At 41.5% G+C, this 22454-nt stretch overlaps 1 protein-coding gene and 1 long non-coding RNA gene across 2 annotated transcripts in view; both read left to right on the forward strand.

Annotated features, from left to right (window-relative positions):
- LOC124399282 (collagen alpha-1(XXIV) chain) overlaps positions 1-22454 on the forward strand; it is a 74350-nt gene that overhangs the window by 44057 nt on the left and 7839 nt on the right. The window contains exons 20-45 of the mRNA XM_046870125.1: positions 1030-1083; positions 1876-1929; positions 2130-2174; positions 2336-2389; positions 2850-2894; positions 6825-6878; positions 7740-7793; positions 8410-8463; positions 8561-8614; positions 10469-10522; positions 10610-10654; positions 10728-10772; positions 13569-13622; positions 14146-14199; positions 14569-14622; positions 14920-14973; positions 16230-16283; positions 16363-16470; positions 16559-16612; positions 16869-16976; positions 18331-18384; positions 20274-20327; positions 20539-20595; positions 21588-21641; positions 21786-21839; positions 22388-22441. Of these exons, the coding sequence (XP_046726081.1) occupies positions 1030-1083; positions 1876-1929; positions 2130-2174; positions 2336-2389; positions 2850-2894; positions 6825-6878; positions 7740-7793; positions 8410-8463; positions 8561-8614; positions 10469-10522; positions 10610-10654; positions 10728-10772; positions 13569-13622; positions 14146-14199; positions 14569-14622; positions 14920-14973; positions 16230-16283; positions 16363-16470; positions 16559-16612; positions 16869-16976; positions 18331-18384; positions 20274-20327; positions 20539-20595; positions 21588-21641; positions 21786-21839; positions 22388-22441 (1479 nt within the window). The remainder of the gene's footprint in view (positions 1-1029; positions 1084-1875; positions 1930-2129; positions 2175-2335; positions 2390-2849; positions 2895-6824; positions 6879-7739; positions 7794-8409; positions 8464-8560; positions 8615-10468; positions 10523-10609; positions 10655-10727; positions 10773-13568; positions 13623-14145; positions 14200-14568; positions 14623-14919; positions 14974-16229; positions 16284-16362; positions 16471-16558; positions 16613-16868; positions 16977-18330; positions 18385-20273; positions 20328-20538; positions 20596-21587; positions 21642-21785; positions 21840-22387; positions 22442-22454) is intronic.
- LOC124399284 lies at positions 10779-13271 on the forward strand. The gene is made up of 2 exons (XR_006928194.1): positions 10779-12649; positions 12773-13271. It is a non-coding gene; the product is annotated as an uncharacterized LOC124399284 (long non-coding RNA).

Below are 22454 nucleotides of genomic sequence, written 5' to 3' on the forward strand. Positions count from 1 at the left end.
TGCTGGATGAAGATCAGTTCAGGTCTGCGTATTGAAGGACTTGCACGTGCTGTTTGCCATCTAGTGGATTTCTGTCCACACGACACTCTGGATGAAACCAGACTGAATTTTTACTCAATTCAGGAGGAAATGTAACTGATAAAATTGTGTACTATCTACAATTTCATAAAATTAGGTCTAATCTAAACCTAATTATAATACAAATAGAATGAAAATAAAGATTAGACTTTTTTGGTTGAGGTGTTTTCTTGAGATTAGATTTCTTGAGTGAACAGGACTTTTCTGGCTAAATTGCTACACGTTAATTGGACTTTAGATTAGACAGAGATTTAGAAAGAGATCAGACTTGCTGTTGAATATATTTTTGTTTAGATCAGCTTAGTGTGGGTAAGATGCTGTTGACAGATCAGGCTCCTTGTCTAGCTGGAGATAAGATCTTTTTTTGTTGAGATGCTAATAGTAGTATTAGACTCACTGTATATGAGAAGCTTCAGCCAAAGATCAGACTCATAGTGAAGGAAACGTCTGGGACGAAGATCAGATTTTTGTGGGTGACCCACTGTGATAAAAAAAATGCTGTGATTGGATTTTGAGTGATCAGAATCTTTGGGATCATAGGGGTGGTTGATCTAAACAGACGTATTGTTATTGAGATGTTTCCCAGAGATCAGACTCATAGTGGCTGAAGTGATGCAGACAAAGATCAGACTTTTTGTGGAGGTACAGACTGATTGATGCTTTTGAAAATTATCAGACTTCTTGTGGTTTTGGTACCTTTGATAAACAGATGATATAGAACAATGACCAAAGTGCCACAGGCGGGAATCAGATTAGTCTCCTGAGATTAGAAGAAGAAATCAGACTCTTATGGTTGCACCATCAACTTTCTGACCAAATTAATTCCTCATTTATAGCAAATAAAAACCCCTGACATGAATTCACTATTAATATGTATTCTGTGTCGCGATGAGTCAAATGTCATGTGACTCGTAGAGACGATGAGATCAGAGACGTCTTTTTTTTTCTCAGGGATTTCCTGGAGACATCGGGGCTCCTGGTCCTAACGGTCCTCCAGGCCCAAAGGTAAAGAAACTACTTTCCTGAGAGATTTGTAGTGATTAGAGAAGTATGGAGTCTGATCTTAGATTAGCAGTTAGCATTCGGCTAGTTTCTGCTAGCAAACATGCTAACCTACAACTTAGCTGATGGTTCCACATGTAGTTTTTATGGTGAACATGAATTCTACTTTGACTCCAGATTTAAAGCTGGACTTCATCGTTTTCTAGACTGAGATCACGTACATGTTACGGCCAAAAGTTTGTGGACACCTGACTGTAAGATTATTACAGTTTGTGCTTCTTTTTAAACATCCCATTTCACATGTAGTCACCATTACCCATTATAATATCTTCCACTCTTCTGGGAAAATGTTCTACTAGATTTTGTGTGGAGATTCATTCAGCTACAAGGGTGTTAGCAACGTCCTGATGTAGGTGAGGAAGTGAGGAGGCCTGGGGTTCAGTCAGCATTCACATTCATTCTGTTCAGTAGGGCTGAGGTCAGAGATCTATAACAGGAGATCTTCCACACAATTCCAACCTATGGAAAGCAGATCTTCATGAAACTGGCTTTGTGCACTTTGTGCCATGCTGGAACAGGTTTGGGTCTCCTAGTTCAAGTCAAGGCAAAAACGTAGTAGGAACAGTTTGGAGAAGAACCACATAAGAATGGAAAAGTCAGGTGTCCAAATACTTAGGAATTTTGACCATTAAACAAAAAAAACCAAAACAAAAAAAACTCTTCAGATTTCAACGGATTTATCATTGTGTGTGTGTGTGTGTGTGTGTGTGTGTGTGTGTGTGTGTGTGTGTGTAGGGTGTCGATGGACCGAGGGGACCGCCGGGGCCTTTAGGGCCGAAGGGAACAGAGGTGATAAACTGGTCTTTTTGAATTGTTTTTTTGTCCTGGTTTATACAATCAAACAGCTTTGCCTTTTACACACACACACACACACACACACACACACACACACACGACCAGTGGAATGTTTTGATGTCCCAAATAAAGTGTTTATGTTGCCTCATCTTTGGATTATTTACTGAAGCGGTTCCTCGTGTGCTTCTTTCCAGGGAGATGAAGGCCCTTTGGGTCCACCTGGTGGTCCTGGTCCCATTGTAAGTGTGTATTTGGGTGTGTCTAACAAGTGTGTGTGTGTGTGTGTGTTTACTGTATTTGTGGTAATTTCATGCTGTAATACTGATTTTGTGTGTGTGTGTGTGTGTGTGTGTGTGTGTGTGTGTGTGTGTGTGTGTGTGTGTGTGTGTGTGTGTTTCAGGGCAGGCCTGGACGGAAAGGTTATATTGGTGATCCAGGACCTGAAGGACTGAAGGTAAAGTTCAGGAATTTACTTCCACGAATAAAATTATAATGATTATAATAATGGTTGTTGTTGTTGTTGTTGTTGTTGTTGTTGTTGTTGTTGTGTCAATACAAAGCAACCAGAATCATTTATTTGAACAATAGCTTTCTGAGGACTTGGCAGACGCGAGTTCAGCCTAGATAAAGTTTATGTTTCCTCGCTCGGGTTCCCTCAGCGCGTTGCGTTTCGTGTGTTATATTAAGGCCCAGGTGCTGCTGAAGGTTTCGCTCTGGTGGGTCGCTTGATGTGGATAAAAAACGTGTTGCGGTTCATTATGACGGCTCAGGAATTCTCTCAGGGCCGTCATTACAGGATAATGACTAGATTTGGCGATGAAAGAAAGAATGAGACAGGAAACGTGTGAGTGAGAGAAGCACAGGACCTGTTTTTCCTTCATCTATTTATGGTTTGTTGTATGTGATGTTGGCAGGGTGAAGTTGGCGACCAGGGGAACGTCGGCAAGAGCGGACCTCCAGTAAGTACAACGTGTTACTTCTAAATCATGAATAGGAAAAAAGTGTTAAACAGGTTTCTACCTGCGGTGGAGTTATTTATCATTTCAGAATATATCACACACACACACACACATATTTACATATATGACACATAAGCATGAGGTACTTTTATAAAAACCATGGAGATGCATAATGAGAATGCAGATCTTACAGATATACATTTATGAACCTGTGTCAGTGACGGATCTTGGAAAGTCACATGGGGGTTTGATTTATTCACGCACATTAAAAATACTTATTAAACTATTTCTGTGTGAAATCAGACATTGGGCCTCCCCATATAACCAAAATGGTATGATCCTCATTTCATAAAGCCTCTGAGAAGATTCAACACAAGGGTGTTAGTAACGTCAAGTACTGATGTAGGGGAGTTTTGGAGCTCTATTGCAAGAGATCTTCCACATCTTCCAACTCATGTAAAGCAGATCTCCATGGAGCTGGCTTTGTGCACAGGGGCATCTCAATGCTGGAACAGGTTTTGGGTCTCCTGGTTCAAGTGAAGGGAGAATATCATGCTGCATCCAAAGACGTCTGATACAATTGTGTGCCTCCAGGTTTGTGGTAACAGTTTGAGGAAGAACCACATGTGTTTGGTGTCCAGAAGACACAAATGGAAGATCTGTTCAGTACTGTTCATGCATCTGCGCTGCTGGAAACATCATTGTTCATTTCTATGTAGTTAAATGACACCTGATAGGCAGATCTTTCTCATGTGAAGCCGAGATCTTTGTATGTTTTTTGACGCAGTGTTTGTACACAGATTCCTCAGATCTAAGGACACAGTACAGAATAAAATGAGTCCAAACTCAAAAGTGCTGAGTTTCCCGGTCTCAGAGTCGACCCACAAGCCTTTTTTTTTATCTTGTACGAGAAGACATCAAAGCAGAGAGCGATGTCTGGGAAATTGACGAGTTGTAGATCAGATATCAGCCATGCGAGTTTGTTCTTGAGAGCAGAACTGTTGAAAATATTCCAGTGAAACATCTCCAGAAAATCAGCACCAGTGTTGCAACATCCGACACACACACTGACACACATACACTGACACACACACACACACACACACACACACACACACACACACACACACACACACACACACAGAGCGTAATTCAGTGGAAAGCTGAAACTGTGATCTGTGGAGACAGAATGGTGAGTGATCAAACCAACAACATGGCATTAAGTTGCTTTTCAGAACCAGGGTTATTTTTTCACCAGAATACCACCCACATGTGTCAAGAGTTGAAAATCAGGTGCAATATATTTTTAATTGTTTTCGCTATTTTCCCAACTGAAGCCAGAACACATCACATTACAGACAGCTAGCAGATGGCGAGAAGCACGTAGAGATCAAGTGATTCATCGGTTTTGCCAATTAATTGGTACCGATAGTTGATTGCTGGAACATAGCGATAGTTTTTCCGGGTCGCGTTATACAGTAGAAGAGCGGCCTCTAGAGGCGAATCACTGAAGCCATGTGCTATATTATAGTTATTATTTATGCACTTATGTACATTTAAGCACATTTTTACAATTCAGTATTTATTTATTAATTTTTTTAAATGTTCAGTGTCAGTGTCAGGGCCATGATCCTGAATCCCATCAGCCACTGCACCCTCACATACCACATCACATGATCTCTACACCCGAATTGTGTCACCTTCTAATTAGCATCGTAATAGCATAGCAATAACCAGTTGAACTTCGATTTAAAACAATAGAACTGCTGCTAAATTGATGTGGTGTAAGAGGAATAAACTCCTTTGGGATTCTGATTGGTGACAGTAACTCTGCTTCATCACAACACTGCACTGATGATTCATTTCCTGTACCGACAAGACACGGAATTTTATTCCTTTACCGAAAACACACTGTGCAAATGATTGAATTGAACTGAGAAATTAGTTACAGAAACCTTGTGGGTTAGCAGCCTGCTAGCATTGTTTATTTGTAAACAGGCAGAATTGTTTGGTAATGAATACAAGCTGCGGACTACAAATTGGGCAAATGCAAAGAAATTGAAACCGTTTACGCACTACAGTAACTTTCGCTACATCAAGACTCGAATACATTTCAGATGTTGTACATTTTGGCGTGTAAGTCAGTGTGTAGAAACGTTTGTGGTTTTTGCTAAAGCTTAAAGAGCTGTAATTAGGTCACCTTTCTGTCTACCACACAAAAGACTGAAGATTGTTGCCTGGAGAACATGAACTTGTGTATTTTCCAAGCTGTAACTGAGACAAATATAGGGGTCAGTTTATTTTTTTTACCTCCAGGGTTACAGAGACATTACATTTGCATTTATATTTATGGCATTTGGCAGACGGTATTATCCATAATTGCTTGCAATTATCTCATTTATACATCTGAGCATTAGAGGTTTAATGGCTTTGCTCAAGGGCCCAGGAGTGGCAGCTTGGTGGTGCAGGGATTTGAACTCACAACTTTCAATCAGAAGTCAAATGTCTTAACTACTGAGCAGATATTTTACTCACCTAAAGTTCAGGGGCAACAGGTCCTTCTTCTGATCGTCTAGAGGAAAGTGTATAAACTCTGTTCCCAGTGTTTGCCCAGTGTCTGCAGAGACCTACCCCGGGGTAAGAAGTGCAGTTTACTGTTGCGTTCATCCCCTTTTCATATCTTTCAAGGATTCATGGTCTGTTAGAGTCATCATCGTGGAATTAAGCCCTCACACTGGGTGAGCGAATGTCAAATACAAATCCATCAAATGCACTGTACACAAAGGCTGAGATTTACTGCGTAGGTTTTTCCACTGATAGGGACGCACATGCTAAACATGCCCAGTCAAAGTCCTATCACTTAATCCTGTCTAAAAATTGTACCTGATCCAAGCGTTGTTGCTCTAACATCAAGACGTGGGTTGTGTTGAAGCGAACGAAGCGGCTTCTGAGTGACACCAGTTATTGGGATTATAAATCATTAAAGTATGCCAGTGATCTCCTGGGATGAGTCCAGGACAGTGTTATTGATTACAGCAGCAGAAAGTCTCAATTGTTAGTCAGTACAACCCCAATGTGCACCCAGAAAACGTGTCTATAACGTGAGTCCTGACGTCACAATTTGTCCAAACTCGCTCAAATCCTTACGCTCGCCCATTCTTCCTGCTTTAAACATCAACTTTGTGGACAAAATGTTCGCTTGCTGCCTAATACAGTGGTCTCCCTGGAATTACTGGGGGTAAGCCCCATGGTACCTTAGTGAATTCATCTCGACATTATGTTACTTTAATACAATAATGTGTTTTAAAAATGTTTATGAAATCTGTTAGTGAAAACAGTTTTAAATGTTATTCTAACGTTCCTGAACATTCGGTCCTGCTACAAATTCCCGCGTATTTTAAGATCATTAGTTACGTTCCAAACGAGAACCCGCAGATTTTCCAAACCGCGAATTATCAGGGGTTGACTGTAAATATATCCACCCACTAACAGGTGCCATGATGAAGAGATAATGTTTTAATCACGTCACAGGCAATAATGTCATAATGTCATAATGTTATAATGTTATAATGTTATACCTGATCAGTGTATAATTTAATGAATGAGAGTTTAGAAGTGTTTTAGTAATAATGCACATACCTCGATGTGCCTCACCCTGGGTTTGGACAGTCACTGAACAATGCCACTGTCACTGAGGTTGTCTACAGACACATTCCACAGGTTATAGTATTTACCCCAGCACACAACCCCCTCGAAGCACCTTTGCCAGTCCCTGAGTTTTGCCCCATATATCAGGCTTGCGCTCCATTAAAAATGGTAGAGATTATAGTTTGGTTGAGTTTCTCTGGTATGGTCCTGCATGCATTCTGGTGTCTTTCTCTGTTCTGCCTTTAACTTCTCTTCCTGGGTTCTTCATCTGGGTGTTTGCAGGGAGAAGAAGGACTTCCAGGAATTGCAGGAGTGGCTGGCCCACCTGGGGAAAAAGTAAAGTGACTTCTCTGTCTTCTTTTCATGATTGATGAATAGAAAAGTCTTGTGTGTGTTGAATCGTATGAAATTTAGTTGATGCTTGTGCCTGAAGGAACTTTTAGTCAACAAAAGATCTTTCACGTCAGTCACACACAGGTATTATCTCGAATATACGACCTCACAGCTCCAACAATCCTCACTTCACTTCTGGGGTCCGTTTTTCATGTTCTCCCCATGTTTCCTCCCTGGTTTACTGAGGTGTGAATAAAGTGAGTTCGCAGATTCAGGGTTTGTCCTCGCTTTATAGTTCACCCTGATATACGTTTTCCAAAAACAAATATAATACATAAAGTGTGTAACGAGGAAAGAAAGAAAAAAATGACAAAGCAGCACTAAGACAATCCATAATACATCTTTTATAGCATGTTAAAGAAGAACTATTGAGGTTTAAGACTATTGAGAAGTCATGGGGACTTTTCATGAAAACACATATTTTTCCCTCTGTTTTGACCTCCGTCCACACTGAGACGCGTTTCAGTCAAAGAAAACGGAGCTTTTTAAAAAGTGAATAAAAACAGCATGTGAATGATGCGGGTTTAAAGGGTTTTACGTGTTGCTCAGTACAGAGACGTGAGCGTTTCAGACGGTTCAGTGTGGATGAGCAACTTTTGGAAAACGATTGAAAAGTGTGCACACAGTGCGTGTTTAGACAAAAGCGCTATTATGATCGGATTAGTGTAGACGTAGACGTGTTTCACATGACTTTCTGTTTACCTTTCGACTCAATCTGATGGACAAATATATTCCAACGTAATTTACCTTTGAATGAACTGTGGGTGAATATTGGTTTAAAATGTCACTTGTTTGTTTTCTCAGGGAGACCGTGGTCCAGCAGGGCCTTTGGGTCCACCAGGAGAGAAGGGTTCAATGGTAAGAACATTCTTAGACATCACTGCTTATACAAACCAAAAGTGCTTTAGTGTTTTTTTAGGATTTTACCAATTCCGATAACTAGGTTGGATTGTACTTGTCGATAACTGATTAATCAACCGTATTTTAAAAAAAAAATTAAGTCTGAAAACCCAGTTTTTAAAATGGATACTGAAAAAAAATTAAAATAAAACATTCCATGTAAAATAGTCCTGAACTTTAGTACAAAAATAAAAACTAAATGAAATTAATATGAATATATTAATTAATTTTATAATTCATAAATGATAAATAATAAATAAAATATAGCGCTCTTTGTGAAGCGAGCAGGCGCACTTGTAAAAACAGCAGTCAGTGATTCGCCTCTAGAGGCCGCTCTTGTAATGACAGCTGATTGGAACCCGGAAAAACTATTTGTATGGATAACCAATAGTTTCAGTGATTAGCTATCGGTGCTGAATAATCGGTTTTGATCAACCTCTAGTTTAAACTGGATCTGGACTTTCTCCATTTATTGATAATACTGGATATTGCACATTATTTCTCTTTGGCTTCCAAAAATTATACTGTTTCTCCTTATTTTGTGACTTATATTATTTATATGCCTGTTGTTAAGGGCTATCCAGGCTTGCCAGGAGGTCCTGGAGATGTCGGCCCACAAGGGCCACGGGTATGTTCTGCTGCCTGAATCACAAATACTGTGTAATTAATTACATCCCTCTCCCTCTCCCCCCACAATGTTAAGTAAAATCTATATTTTGTTTTAGGGTCTCACGGGTCTGAGGGGTACTCCAGGTGTTCCTGGAACAAAAGGAAGGAGGGTAAGCCACTAATTGCGGTATCGTTTTATTTCATCATTGAGTTTTATTCTTTATTATGACCTGTAGGGATAAAGCTGATTATGATGTCAGAATAACAGTGTTCTAGGTGTTAAAGTGTGCATTATTTTTCTCCTGGCAAATCATGAATCTGCAAATAATCAACACTTGAAAGGAATCCTGATTTGCAGGACCCATGTGCTGATTGCTGTACCATCTTTCATCTTGCACAAGGTTTTGCATAATCGTCCTGTGAGATTCTTCCAGCTTGGTGTCATCCATCTGTTTCATGTGAATCGTATAAATAAAGAAGTTCAAAGTAAATTCATCAGCTCTGTCCATCGTAAAACCCTCCGTGGACACGATGAGGTCACGATCAATAAACCAGGACCACTCGGGGACTAAAGCCTTCATATACATACACTTTGAAGTGTGCACTCTGTGCGTTTTGGCAGCAGTGCCCCCTCATGGTCAATACCAGAAGGACATCCAGAACTTGTTCGGTGGAGTCGGATCTCCAGCGTTTTGGTGGAAAGTAAAGTGGTGTGTCTGTACAGGATAACAGTCTGCTAGACGAGCGAGTACAGAATGCCACAACATGTGTGCTCCAGCTGAGAAAGCCATACCGCTACTGTCGTCTGTCTCGCTTCCTCAGTTTATTGCTTCATTAGCAATCTTATATCTGATTGTACAGGAAGTGCATGTATTTGCCCTTGAACAATTATATACGTTCAACCTACACATGGTAGCACTTACCACATGTATCCAGATGTTCTGACTGTTTAAACAGGACTTCTTTTTCCTGTTTATTTCCATTTCTTCAAATAGAAATCTGTTTTGTTTTTTTGTTTTTTTCTGGCAGGGGGCTTGTTTGTTTGGGGCTCTTTATTCCCAGCAGATTTTTTTAGAAGTAATTAGTGATGGATCCTTGAGATCTTGTGCAGATCTGCTGCTGTGATAATGGAAAATGTGTAAATGACAATTCTTTGTTAATTTCTCTGTTAATTGTATGCTTGGCCGGGAATTAGGAATCGGTGTTACGCATATTTGGAAGCTTCAGGCAGCTTCATGTTCTGCACTTCCAGAAGGAACCCTACATGTAACCCTGTGTGATTGTGAAACGTCTTGAACGGTTGAGACCTCCAAATTCATCAAGCGTTCCTCGATCGCAGCTGTAGATATGAACTTGTTTTCTTTTCCCGCTTGGTTTGTGTAATTGTGAGATCTTAGTGTGTGTGAAGATCCAACTGATTACATTCTAGACATTGTGAGTGTTATCAGTGTTGTGTGTTCTGGTGTGTTTGGTGCATGAGCTTAGGGTGAGGTATTCATACGCTTTCTGTACCTGGTTGTGGGATTAGGGTTTCCACGTGCCGAGTCCGTGGGTGGGAGCGAGATAAACCTGCGTGATCTTTTGGATCTCCGTTTGATTAGGTTTGTTTTGATGGTGATCTGCTCACACCTGCCCGAGCGAACCAAACTGTGAAAACAAACATGCCAGAGTTTGATGCAGTTCGATAGAAAAATCTAAAAGAGTTGGTAAAGAAAATAAACAGAAGCGTGTTGCAGTCTGAAACGATGCTCAGATGTAGAAAATATACGATACACAATTCTGTTCCAGGAAATGTTCTGGAATCATTTCAAAATATTAAATACAGATATAAAGAGTTTAAAGGTTTTTTATAAAGATCTCTGCAGAATAGGTGGAATATAAACCTCCAGGATGTGATGTAACAGTTACTGTATGTCAACTATTAACCGTTAGGCTTAATGATGTCCCCATTCAGCGTGCTAGGCTTTAGCCTGTGCCTGTTTGCTAGAGTGCCATAGCTAACATCTGGATTTTGTTCATATCAGGGGCCAAGAGGAGCCGACGGACCCCCCGGAGAACCGGGACCAGAGGGCGTCAAGGTAGCAGACCACTCACGCCTGGACATATCTACACACGGATCTTTATTCTCTCACTTCAATATAAAGAGCTTTCTTTTGTATTTACAGGGAGAAAAGGGCGAGCCGGGCCAGAAAGGAGCTTCTGGGTTTGCTGTAAGTTCCACAACTTCTGCATGATGCTGAACACACCTACTTTCAAACCTCTGATTCGTGCGTGTTTTTGCAGGGCAAAGCAGGAAGTCCAGGAAAGCGAGGATCTCCAGGGCCTCCGGTATGTCCACATATAACACCTACATTTTATCCAGTGTATGTGTTTTGGACACTAGAAGACACTCGTATGTCACTTCTGTTGGAATGTGGGAATCAGTTTATATACGAATGATCTGTGTTTGAGGTACGAGTGTGTGTATTAGTATCATAGGCATCGTGGACTAAAACAGCAAAGTGGATGTTGAAGTTCAGTCCCTGTTCCTGTTAAACTGTTAGCAGAGAAACCGATCGCATCTGAACAGGACGCACAATGTCCAGAGTTTAAAAGTCATCAATCAGCATGTTGGATATCTGGAGGAATGACCACATGACCATGTGTGACGTGAAAAGATTGTCTTTTCTTTGCTCGTGAAATGAATCCCATCCAGATAGAGTGTGTAAAATTGCAAGACTAAAGTAGGAGGTCTGAGAACGTTCTGCTGCACTGCTCTGGACAGTCTGGAGGACGTTCTATGAGTCGCTTTAAACATTCCGGAAATGGGTTTATACAACAACCGAGATGTTAAATGTGAACATCTGAATGACTTCTATGTGTGAATTTTGCTGAATGTTCGTTTTACAGAACCCGTCATTATCACCCTCATTTCCTCTGAACTCTGAACGTAACACATGCTGGGCGTCTGGAGAAGGAAGTAGGAAGTTACAGAACGTCTCTCTGTCATTAGTGCTGATGATGTGTGTGTGTATGTTTAATAGCCTGAGGATGCTGTTCCTACTGAACCCTTTTCTCGGTCTCTTTCCAAGTGGTTTTAGATCCACAGCGCCCTCTGGTGCTACAGATGGAAAAACTGAACTTGATGTACATGATGTGGTTTGAAATTACTCAAACATATTGGGTGTTTTCTTCTCTGACATCTAAATGTCGACTCATCATGTGGTAGAAAGTGCTGTAGAGGAGCAGGCCTTCTGATTTTCTGTTAAACACGTCACAGCAGAAAGAACATCAGTGAGAAGACAGTTAACCTCAGGCTCTCAGACATGAGACGGGGAGTCTGAGGCTTCCTCACCATCACTCTGACTTCCTCACCATCACTATGAGACTTCCTCATGATCACTCTGAGACCTCTTCATCATCACTCTAAGACCTCTTTATCATCACTCTGAGACTTCCTCACCATCAGTGTGAGACCTCTTCATCATCACTCTAAACCTTCCTCACCATCACTGTGAGACTTCCTCATCATCACTCTGAGACTTTCTCACCATCACTCTGAGACGTCTTCATAATCACTCTGAGACTTCCTAACCATTACTCTGAGACCTCTTCATCATCACTCTGAGACTTCCGAACCATCACTCTGAGACGTCTTCATCATCACTCTGAGACCTCTTCACCATCACTCTGAAACCTCTTCATCATCACTCTGAGACTTCCGAACCATCACTCTGAGACGTCTTCATCATCACTCTGAGACTTCTTCACCATCACTCTGAAACCTCTTCATCATCACTCTGAGACTTCTTCACTCATCCTAATTCCTGGACCTTCTCAGATCTTCTTTCTTATCAAGCAATTAATGTAATTGTGGAAAATCAAACAGCGCATGAAAGAATTTATTTAAAAAATCATTTATAGGAGACTCGATGAAGCAGCTTCACATCCATCAAACCGCAAGTAATTCATAGATGTTTTCTCACGTAGATGTTTCTGCTCTTCTAGCCAGTCAATTCCCATGTCTGATAAAGATTTTTAATAATAGTCATTGAGATATGATCAGGAATGCTGGAGATGTGGTGGAGTGTTTCCAGGTCCGGGTTGGCGTGATTCTATCCCAGCATGGTAATGGGAGCGGGAACGGGTTGTGTGGAGATACGGTGTATCCTGTAGAAGATAATGAGGCGTGTAAACAGGAATGAAAGGAGAACAGATGAAGCACTGTGGGTGACATGTCTGAGAGGAGTCTGAGCACCAGGCTGCAGTCATTTCCTGTTGTTCATGTTAACAGCATGCGGCTGGTTCTCATAGACAACAACACGACCACTTCCTGTCTGTCCCTGCAGCGTAATGACGCCCAGAGAAACCCAGTTGACACAGGAGGCAATTAAATCAGAATCACTTCATCTGTCACAACATTTCCTCTGTGTTTAAGATCTGATCGTTCTGCTTCCACACAACATGTAAACACACTGCTTTCACATTTATCACCTTCTCTCAGGGTCACTTTTCCTTGAGATAGAATCTTCTTCTAACTACTCTGCTGACTGGTTCTGGTTTTCCTCCACCATATTTCCAGATTTCTATCTTTTAACACTTTTATTTACTTTCGGTTTATTTCGGTTCTCATCCTCACTCTGGGACCTTCTCATCTTTACTCTGGGACCTTCTCATCCTAACTCTGGGACCTTCTCATCCTCACTCTGGGACCTTCTCATCCTCACTCTGGGACCTTCTCATCCTAACTCTGGGACCATCTTAGACCTTCATCCTCCCTATGGGGCTCCACAGGCGTCCTCCTACTCACTCTCTGGCTTTTTTTTTACTCTGTGACCTCCTCAGAATTTCATCTTCTCACTCTGGAACCTTTTTCTCCTCACCTTGGGGCTTTCACATTCTCCTTTCTCTGGAACATTCTGGAAATCTGAGACTCCCTCATCCTCACTTTGGAGTGTTATCAGACCTTATGGGTAGTCCTTAGATTTCTGGGCCTCTTCCTCCTCATGTTGGAACGTCTTCCTCTTCTGCATTTCAGAATTTCATATTTCCATTTTCCTGATCATTGAATTAAATCTTAAATAAATGACAGTTGATGATGTTTTGTATCTACACACAATAATATCAGTATGGTGCACTTTGTAGGGTGTTGCAGGTCCACCTGGAAGTTCTGGTGAAAGAGGACCTCATGGTGAACCTGTAAGTATTTCAGCCTCATTTTTTATAAACTGGCTAAATTTTTTTTTGGGAAGTTTTGGGAGCAGGGGCATAGGATTTACTTTCTAGCGTTTCATGTGCTGGAAGTGTGTGTGTGTGTGTGTGTGTGTGTGTGTGTGTGTGTGTGTGTGTGTGTGCCTATCAGCTAGTCTAAACATGTAATCAGTAGGACAGGCCCCTCGTTGCTGCAAAAACACATTGTGGCTGTTTGAAGTAGCCGCACTGTTTTTCCATTCTTACACACAGACACACACACACACACACACCTTAAGGTCATGTCCTTTATCAGCCTTGTGTTTACCACGTAATCTGGCGATGACAACCGCTTTCTTCACAATAATATTTCCACAAACACATTTATTTAGCTAAGATCTCACACGTAGTCGTGTGTGTGTGTGTGTGTGTGTGTGTGTGTGTGTGTGTGTTATATTAAGAATGATGAAACGTTTTGGAGTGCTGAGTTACATAAATGTGATTTCAATCAAAAGTTCTGTTTGTCCATTAGGGGCCTAAAGGGCCAGCGGGGGAACCGGGAGCAGATGGAGAACAAGGACCTGAGGTAAAATTTACTGTAATGCTAGCTCACATTTTAGCCTTTTTATTTTCACGCTAGTTTTTTTGTTAGTGTGTTTATTGTAATGCTAGCTCACATTTTAGCCTTTTTATTTTCACGCTAGTTTTTTTGTTAGTGTTGTTTATTGTAATGCTAGCTCAAGTTTTAGCCTGTTTCTGAGCTGATCGGTTTATCACGTGCTAGTCATGCTGTAAAATGTTCACTCTACAGCTGTTGATTCGTGTTTACCGCTATGTTAATTCAGCGTGTTTCCTATAATATAATACATTTTATTTTGTAGCTTATTTAATAGAATGATTAGCAATGCGAAGTTTACAAGAGTTTTAAATCGAGTGCTGTGTGTTTCCATTACAGGGGCTTCCAGGACCTGAAGGTGAACAGGGACCTGCTGGAGAACCTGGTGCCAAGGTAAGGAGTTGTATAAACCCATGCTGATGCTGACACCATGAAGAATAGGCGGCTTTGTTCTGTAGAGCCGTACAAGTGGTTCAGACTGCGGAGGCGTGCGAGTGTAATTATTTTACCACAAACCGTTTTGTGAATCCCATCAGATGAGGTTTTATAGCTTTGTTATTTTATGAAAATATGCTGAAAAGTAATGGCACCCCTTATCTGTAAGTGGTTTTACAGTAAAGAACTGCTATACTGATTAGCATGAAAAGACAATTATGATTTAAAAAAATGACAAAGATCTTGTTCCTGTAGGGTGAAATCGGACCTGCAGGGGCTGAAGGGGAGAAGGGGCAAGAAGGTGTCAGGGTGAGTCCACATTTTTGCTTCTGAATTACATCTCTGAAGGCCTCAGCTAGGATCCGACAGCTTTTCCTCTCAGCTTTTTCCTATCATTAACTCAATGTTAGTTGTCCTGTTTTGTTAAAGGTGTGTTTTATTATTAGCATTGGATCTCAAGCTGGATTTCACTAAAGGATACTGAGTGGAGGTTTAATTTTGGACTCAAGGCTCCTCCATTATACAGCATGTTCACTCAGGCTGCTTATGACTGTTAAACAACTATAGCAATGCTATTACCAGTCTTAACTAGTCTTAACTACATGGTCTCACTGCTGCTACCTGACTGGTCTCACTGCTGCTACCTGACTGGTCTCACTGCTGCTACCTGACTGGTCTTACTGCTGCTACCTGACTGGTCTCACTGCTGCTACCTGACTGGTCTCACTGCTGCTACCTGACTGGTCTTACTGCTGCTCCCTGACTGGTCTCACTGCTGCTCCCTGACTTGTCTCACTGCTGCTACCTGACTGGTCTCACTGCTGCTACCTGACTGGTCTCATTGCTGTTACCTGACTGGTCTCACTGCTGCTACCTGACTGGTCTCACTGCTGCTCCCTGACTGGTCTCACTGCTGCTACCTGACTGGTCTCACTGCTGCTCCCTGACTGGTCTCACTGCTGCTACCTGACTGGTCTCACTGCTGCTGACTGGTCTCACTGCTGCTACCTGACTGGTCTCACTGCTGTTACCTGACTGGTCTCACTGCTGCTACCTGACTGGTCTCACTGCTGCTCCCTGACTGGTCTCACTGCTGCTACCTGACTGGTCTCACTGCTGCTACCTGACTGGTCTCACTGCTGTTACCTGACTGGTCTCACTGCTGCTACCTGACTGGTCTCACTGCTGCTACCTGACTGATGATGATGATAATGATGGTGATTAGGATGATGATGGTGATGATGATGATGATTGTGATGGTGTTGATCAAGATTATTACGGTTGTGAAGATGATGGTTGGATGGATAAGGATTATGATGATAAAGATGATGATGTGGATAATGATGATGATGATGATGATGAAGATGATAGTGGTGGTGTTGGTGTTAATTTAGTGCATATTTTTCAGGAAGTTTGCTGATGTTCTTTATTGAGCTGCTTATGCAGGTGCATATTCGTTTGAAAGCTTGACTGGTCTGATTCTGATGATCTTTGCAAATGCCAATAAGATGCTTTTACTCAGACCTTTTTGCTACAATTTGTGTGTTTGTATGTGTGTGTGTCAGGGGTCTCCAGGTCCACCAGGAGAAGATGGACCTCAGGGAAAGGACGGGCCAAAGGTCAATAATCATCCAAACAACAACTCTTATTAAATTTTTTTGGTATTTTATTGTGTCTCACTGCATTGTTTGGCTGCAGGGTGAACAAGGTGACCGCGGTGCAATGGGAGAGACTGGGGAACGCAGTGATGCTGGTGACCCTGGACCTCCAGGACCACCGGGAGATGCTGGTACAAAAGGATTCCCGGTGAGTGTTCGTTTGTAAGCATGTAGGGATCTGAAATAAAATTTTTACATTTGAGTTTGTTTTATTTGAACATGATTTTTTTTATTAGGGACCAGAAGGAAAACAAGGACCACCAGGCAAACGTGGACGTCAAGGAAAGAAGGTAAGGCATGATTCAAGACCTCATGACCGATATTTCAGCTCCTAGAACTTCTGGTTGGATCTAGCACTGCACCTTGTGCTACTCCAGTTAGAAAAGTGGTAGTTAAGCGGTCAAGAACACAATGAAACCACCTGTGAGCACCAACAAGCCTGAGGAAGTAGTTTTTGGACATTGACAGGAGATAGCACAGTGCACTTGTAGGAGACACGGTGCTGTTACCTCACTCCCAAACCATGGTTGTGTTAATGTGTATCAGGGTGACCAAGGTCCAGCGGGGCAGCCGGGAGAGATGGGGTCTAGTGGTGAAACTGGACAGGAAGGAGAACGAGGGCTGAAAGGAGCTCGAGGAACAAGAGGACCAGCGGTTAGTTCCTGAATTATTACATCAGTTCCTTCTTTATTTCACTTTTTTGCTTCCCTTTTTACATTTCAGCTTCAGGAACAGGGGAATTAGAAGGCAGCTTCCTGTTTGTTTTTGCTGAGGTGGAGTTTATTTGAGTTACACATGTGTGGTGAAGTTTATTCGAGTTACACATGCAGAAATGTATTTGAGTTACACATGTGGGGTGGAGTTTATTTGAGTTACATGAGGGGGTGGAGTTTATTTGAGTTACACATGCAGAAATTTATTTGAGTTACACATGCAGAAATTTATTTGAGTTACACATGTGGGGTGGAGTTTATTTGAGTTACACATGTGGGTGGAGTTTATTTGAGTTACACATGTAGGGTGGAGTTTATTTGTCTCATTACTGAACTATTCTGAATTTGAACTTGAACACATTTTCCTCGCGTGAGTTTTTGTAAAGCTCAGATTCGGTCTTTTCCTCCACTCTGAAACGTTGCCCAAGCAAGAAAAATCTCCGTTAATCCATTTATAACAGATTTCACCTGCTTTCCAGTTTCAGGTCAGTGACTTAAACACAACAGATCTGAGGTCCATTAGGATTTTAGTTCCTCTGAAAGTTGTCTTTGGAAACTTTGCCTCAGAAAGCTGCCAAAGAACCTGAGTTTTTACAGACGTTCTGTTTCTCTCGGTTTCATTATGGCGGCGTTTATTTTCCTGCAGCGTGCTTCGACTTTTATCCATTCACTTTCTGACTATTTTTGGTCCAGGAGTTCATCAGTGATGTTTCCTCAGGAATATCGAGTTTCACAGATAATAATGTTAATAATGGGCATTGATTTAGCAATTAATGTTCAGATATAAGCTGTAATAAGAAGATTGTGTTGTTAAAAAAACACTTTCAGAGAAATAGACTTGTCTGAATTCCTTAAAAAACGGTACACTTGATGAAGATCGAAACCAGAGCTCGACATGGCGTCTTGTTGACCTTTAGCTGTCAGAATCCGGCGAGTCTAAACAGTAACAGAGTCTGGACTCGAATCAAAGACTCCTAATGGGGTATTATAAAGTTTTTTTTCTTCTTCCTAAGTAAATCCATTAAGCATTGTTAGCGTGCTGAGCGTTAATCCATTTCTCCTGCACTCCATGAGGAGCTCACTGAGGAGAAGTAGAAGAATGCATGCAGAACCCATTAGAACTTCTTCCACATCTTGGAGAATATGAAAATACGATATTTTTTTCAGCTCGTTTCAGCAGGAATGTGTTTTGATTAGATATAAGGAGAAGTTAGATGGTATCAGGATTTTAGACACAATCTCATCTTTCAGTCATGTGTGTGTGTGTGTGTGTGTGTGTGTGTGTGTTTCATCAGGGTCAACCTGGAGTTATGGGACCACAGGGGGAACCAGGAATGGAAGGGTACACAGTGAGTTACTTTTGCTTTCATTGAAAACAAACACAGGGTTAAACTCTAAAGCGCCCCAGGGAGCCGTCACACGGCACGACCAGGCAGATTCATAAAACAGAAACCTGCACAAAAATTCTCCTCAATTATTTATACCAAACACACCAGAGTCCACACACTCTGAAATAACCTGTAGATTCTCCCCAGATCCATTGTGGCTTCCAAAACTATGAGCTTTCAAGGATTTTTCTCACGTTTTAGATTCTACCGGATTCCAGAAAATTCCATCTCTGTTCCACCTCCAACGAATATTATGACCCTTCAGTGGTCTTCCAGCAACTGTTTCTACAACAAACGTCATTTAGATACCATCAGCTATGAACCAGCTGCACTTAGTGATCGTCTGGATGTATAATGAGGTTCTAATGGTCCCTAATGGTGTCCAGTAGACACTACCATGTGGTCTATAAGTTACAGGAGTTCTAAATGGTATAGAGAGATAACATCAGCAGAAAGCAGAGAAAGCAGGATTACACTATTACAGCTTCCATTAAAACCACTACCCTTCACAATATAACCATTAAAACCACTACACATCCCAAAATAACCAATAAAACAACTACACTTTCCATTATAACCATTAAAACCAGTACCCTTTTTATTATAACCATTTAAACACTACATTTCCCAATATAACCATTACAACCAGTACCCTTTTTATTATAACCATTAAAGCCACTACATTTCCCAATATAACCATTAAAACCACCACACACCCAATTATAACCATTTAAACCACTGATCTTTCCATTATAACCATTAAAACCACTACACTTCCCATTATGACCATTAAAACCATGACAGTTCCCATTATAACCCCAGGTAATGCTCTGTATCTCTTCATCTAAACTGAAATGATGGTTAAGATAAAGGTACACTACATGGGCAAAAGTTTGTGCACCTCTGACGAATCCACCAACCCATATATCCTTGATCTCAGATGAGCTTCTCCCTGTGTTCTGCTCCACTCTTCTGAGAGGGCTTACCACTGGAGCTTTGGGTGTGGTGTTGGGATTAGTGTTCATTCATCATCAAAAAGAACTTCAGTGAGCTCAGCCAGTGATGTTGGTGGAGGTGAGAAGGCATCAGTTCCAGATCGCAGAGGTGTTGAGTGTTTTTGAGGACACTGTTCACAGCCATGTCTTCATGAAGCTTGCTTTTGGAGTGTTTTTCAGTGCAGGGTCACTATGTAGCTGTGGGAGATCAACGCTCATAAAGAACACAGACATTCCAAGATCAGGCCTTGGATGATTCTGAACATGCAGTTCCTCTGAGCTCTTGCAGTCTGTAAGATTGACGTGTTCCTCAACTGGTTTAAATTGAACAGAAATGCTTTGGATGGCTCGAGTGGGCAGGAATGCTTTTGATTGGTGAAAACATTCCTCCAAAGTCTGCTGTTCACTTTCTCCATGCTGAGAAACAGGTGAATGTGATTAAAGAACGAGATGCAACGAGTGAGGGTTGGAGAGCGACTTCAACAGCACGTTGCAAACTGGTTTATCAAGCAGATTAATGCAGATTAGGATTTCGTTCAGATTTTTTATCCATTTACTGTTACATTTCATGTCGGGTTCTCAGCTACAAACCGCCGTTCCCTCAATACACACAAGCGCTTGCTCTGATAAAAGCCAAGTGAAGATCTGTTGGAGAATTCCAAATAATTTTCCTGAAGCAACTTCACTTCCTTGTTGGTGCTTCATACTGAGAGTAGGATTGGAACAGTCAGATCTTTGTGTGTGTGTGAATCAGACTGCAGTTTCAGGGACTTTATATAAGATTAGCCTGCATGTTTTCGCTAGCAGACGCAACAATTTACAATCTCTGTCTTTTCTTTTTTTCTCCGACTTTAGGGTCATGTTGGAAAGCCCGGTCCACCTGGACCCCCAGGACCTAAAGGTGAAAAGGTAATTAGCATTATTGCCATTGTATAGAGATCAGCAGGTGTTATATCTCTTTTGGTTGTTGTATGGTTTTGTGACCGGTATATATATATATATATATATATATATATATATATATATATATATATATATATATATATATGTGTGTGTGTGTGTGTGTGTGTGTGTGTGTGTGTGTGTGTGTGTGTGTGTGTGTGTGTGTGTGTTCTATTAGGGTTATCCAGGAGAGGACAGCAAGACTCCAGGACCTCCGGGGCCCTTAGGTGAACCAGTAGGTCTAGATCTCCTTACACCTCCTCTTTCATCACACACCACCACTTCCTGTTTACACACACACACACACACACACACACATCAAAAGTGCGTTTGTAAACCAAATACAGTGGAACCCGGTTATGTCGATGTCCTAGGGGGTCGCCAAAAAGCGTCGAGATAACCGATGATGGAGATAAACGAAAATCAAAATGGCGGCAGTATATTAACGTGCTTGAAATTTCTTTATGTACATGATGTGCGTTAATAAATGAGAATGTGCATGCACGTGTTTTTGGAGTTTTTTTTCACACAACAGCGTTGCCGTGATTTGTTTGATAAAGGCATGCTATAAAAATACATACAGTACATGTTTATCTGTCAGGAATCCACCTGCCACGCCCCCTTCGGCCCCCTTCAGCGTGTCAGGTGCTTTCTCTGCCGCTTTCTCTGAAGCTCCCGGCTTCAATTGCGCACATATGATGCTCGTTTATCATCATCACCAGCTCCTATTTAAACTTCCACACTCTCACTGTCCGTTATTGTTGGTATATGTTGGTTCACGGCGGTCGTTGTTATCGCTCATGCGTATCCCGGTACGTGCCTTCCCACCGGCACTCTCTCAACGGCTGCTCTTTTCTTCCCAAAGCGCACCGCGGATTCCGCGGATTCCACCACTTCTACGAGTTCTTCTGCGGCTGCACCGAGATAACTGACGTTAAATGGCAAATTTTTCCCCCCTTGTGCTCAAGATATCAGGGTTCAGCGACATAAAAGAATCGACATAACCGATAAAAAATGCTTAGACAAAGCGAGAATTTGGCGGTTCCACTTCAAAAACGTCGACTTAATAGGGTTGTTGAGGTAACCGAGGGCGAGATAACCGGGTTCCACTGTATAATCTATAAATTGGATTCTAATACAATCTATTACAATAATTGATTTAATAATTTATTATGGAATTTGTGTGTGTGTGTGTGTGTGTGTGTGTGTGTGTGCTTGCTTGGACAGGGTTCTCTAGGTGAGAAAGGTGATCGAGGCGCCCCAGGAGATAACGGATATCAGGTTTGTTTCTGGATCAGTTTAATAATTTAAAACAAATAGTTTTTCAATGCAGTTAATTGCACAGAGAGAGAAAGAGGAAGAGAGTGTGTGTGTGTGTGTGTGTGTGTGTGTGTGTGTGTGTAACGATGGTAATGTGTGTTTCAGGGTCATGTTGGGGTCCCAGGTGCACGAGGGTCAGTGGGACAGCAGGGGGCGCCGGTGAGTACATGAGTTCGATCTGTTAATCTTTATAAAAATCAAATATTGAATTGTATTTGTCACATACACATTCACAGAGTACGACATGCTTTTTACGACTGTGCAACATGTAAGTAGGAAGTTAATGTATATATTCATTACATCACTATACACACACACACACACACACACACACACACACACCGATCAGGCATAAGTGCCACCGGCCTAATTTTGTGTTGGTCCCCTTTTGCTGCTAAAAAGGTTTTGACCCATCAAACATTAACAACATGAACTTCTTCAGCAACTGAGCTACAGGAACCAAAAAGACCAGCTTTCACTCCTCACGTGCATCAATGAGCCTCAGCCCCCCATGACCCTGTCACCGGTTCACCACTGTTCTGTATAATAATACAGTTATAAGTGATGTTCACTAAAATCGAGGCTGAGATGAGATGAGATGAGATGAGATGAGATGAGATGAGATGAGATAAAATGAGGAGGAGGATTATTTTTTGGATTATTGGTTTGTCATTAAAGGTGTAAATATTTATGTTTTGCTTTTTTAGGGATTATCAGGACCCCCTGGAAAAACTGGACCCAAAGGAGACACAGGAACTCAGGTGTGTGTAATTA

This window comes from Silurus meridionalis, chromosome 16, assembly GCF_014805685.1.
Source record: "Silurus meridionalis isolate SWU-2019-XX chromosome 16, ASM1480568v1, whole genome shotgun sequence".
Lineage (NCBI taxonomy): Eukaryota > Metazoa > Chordata > Actinopteri > Siluriformes > Siluridae > Silurus > Silurus meridionalis.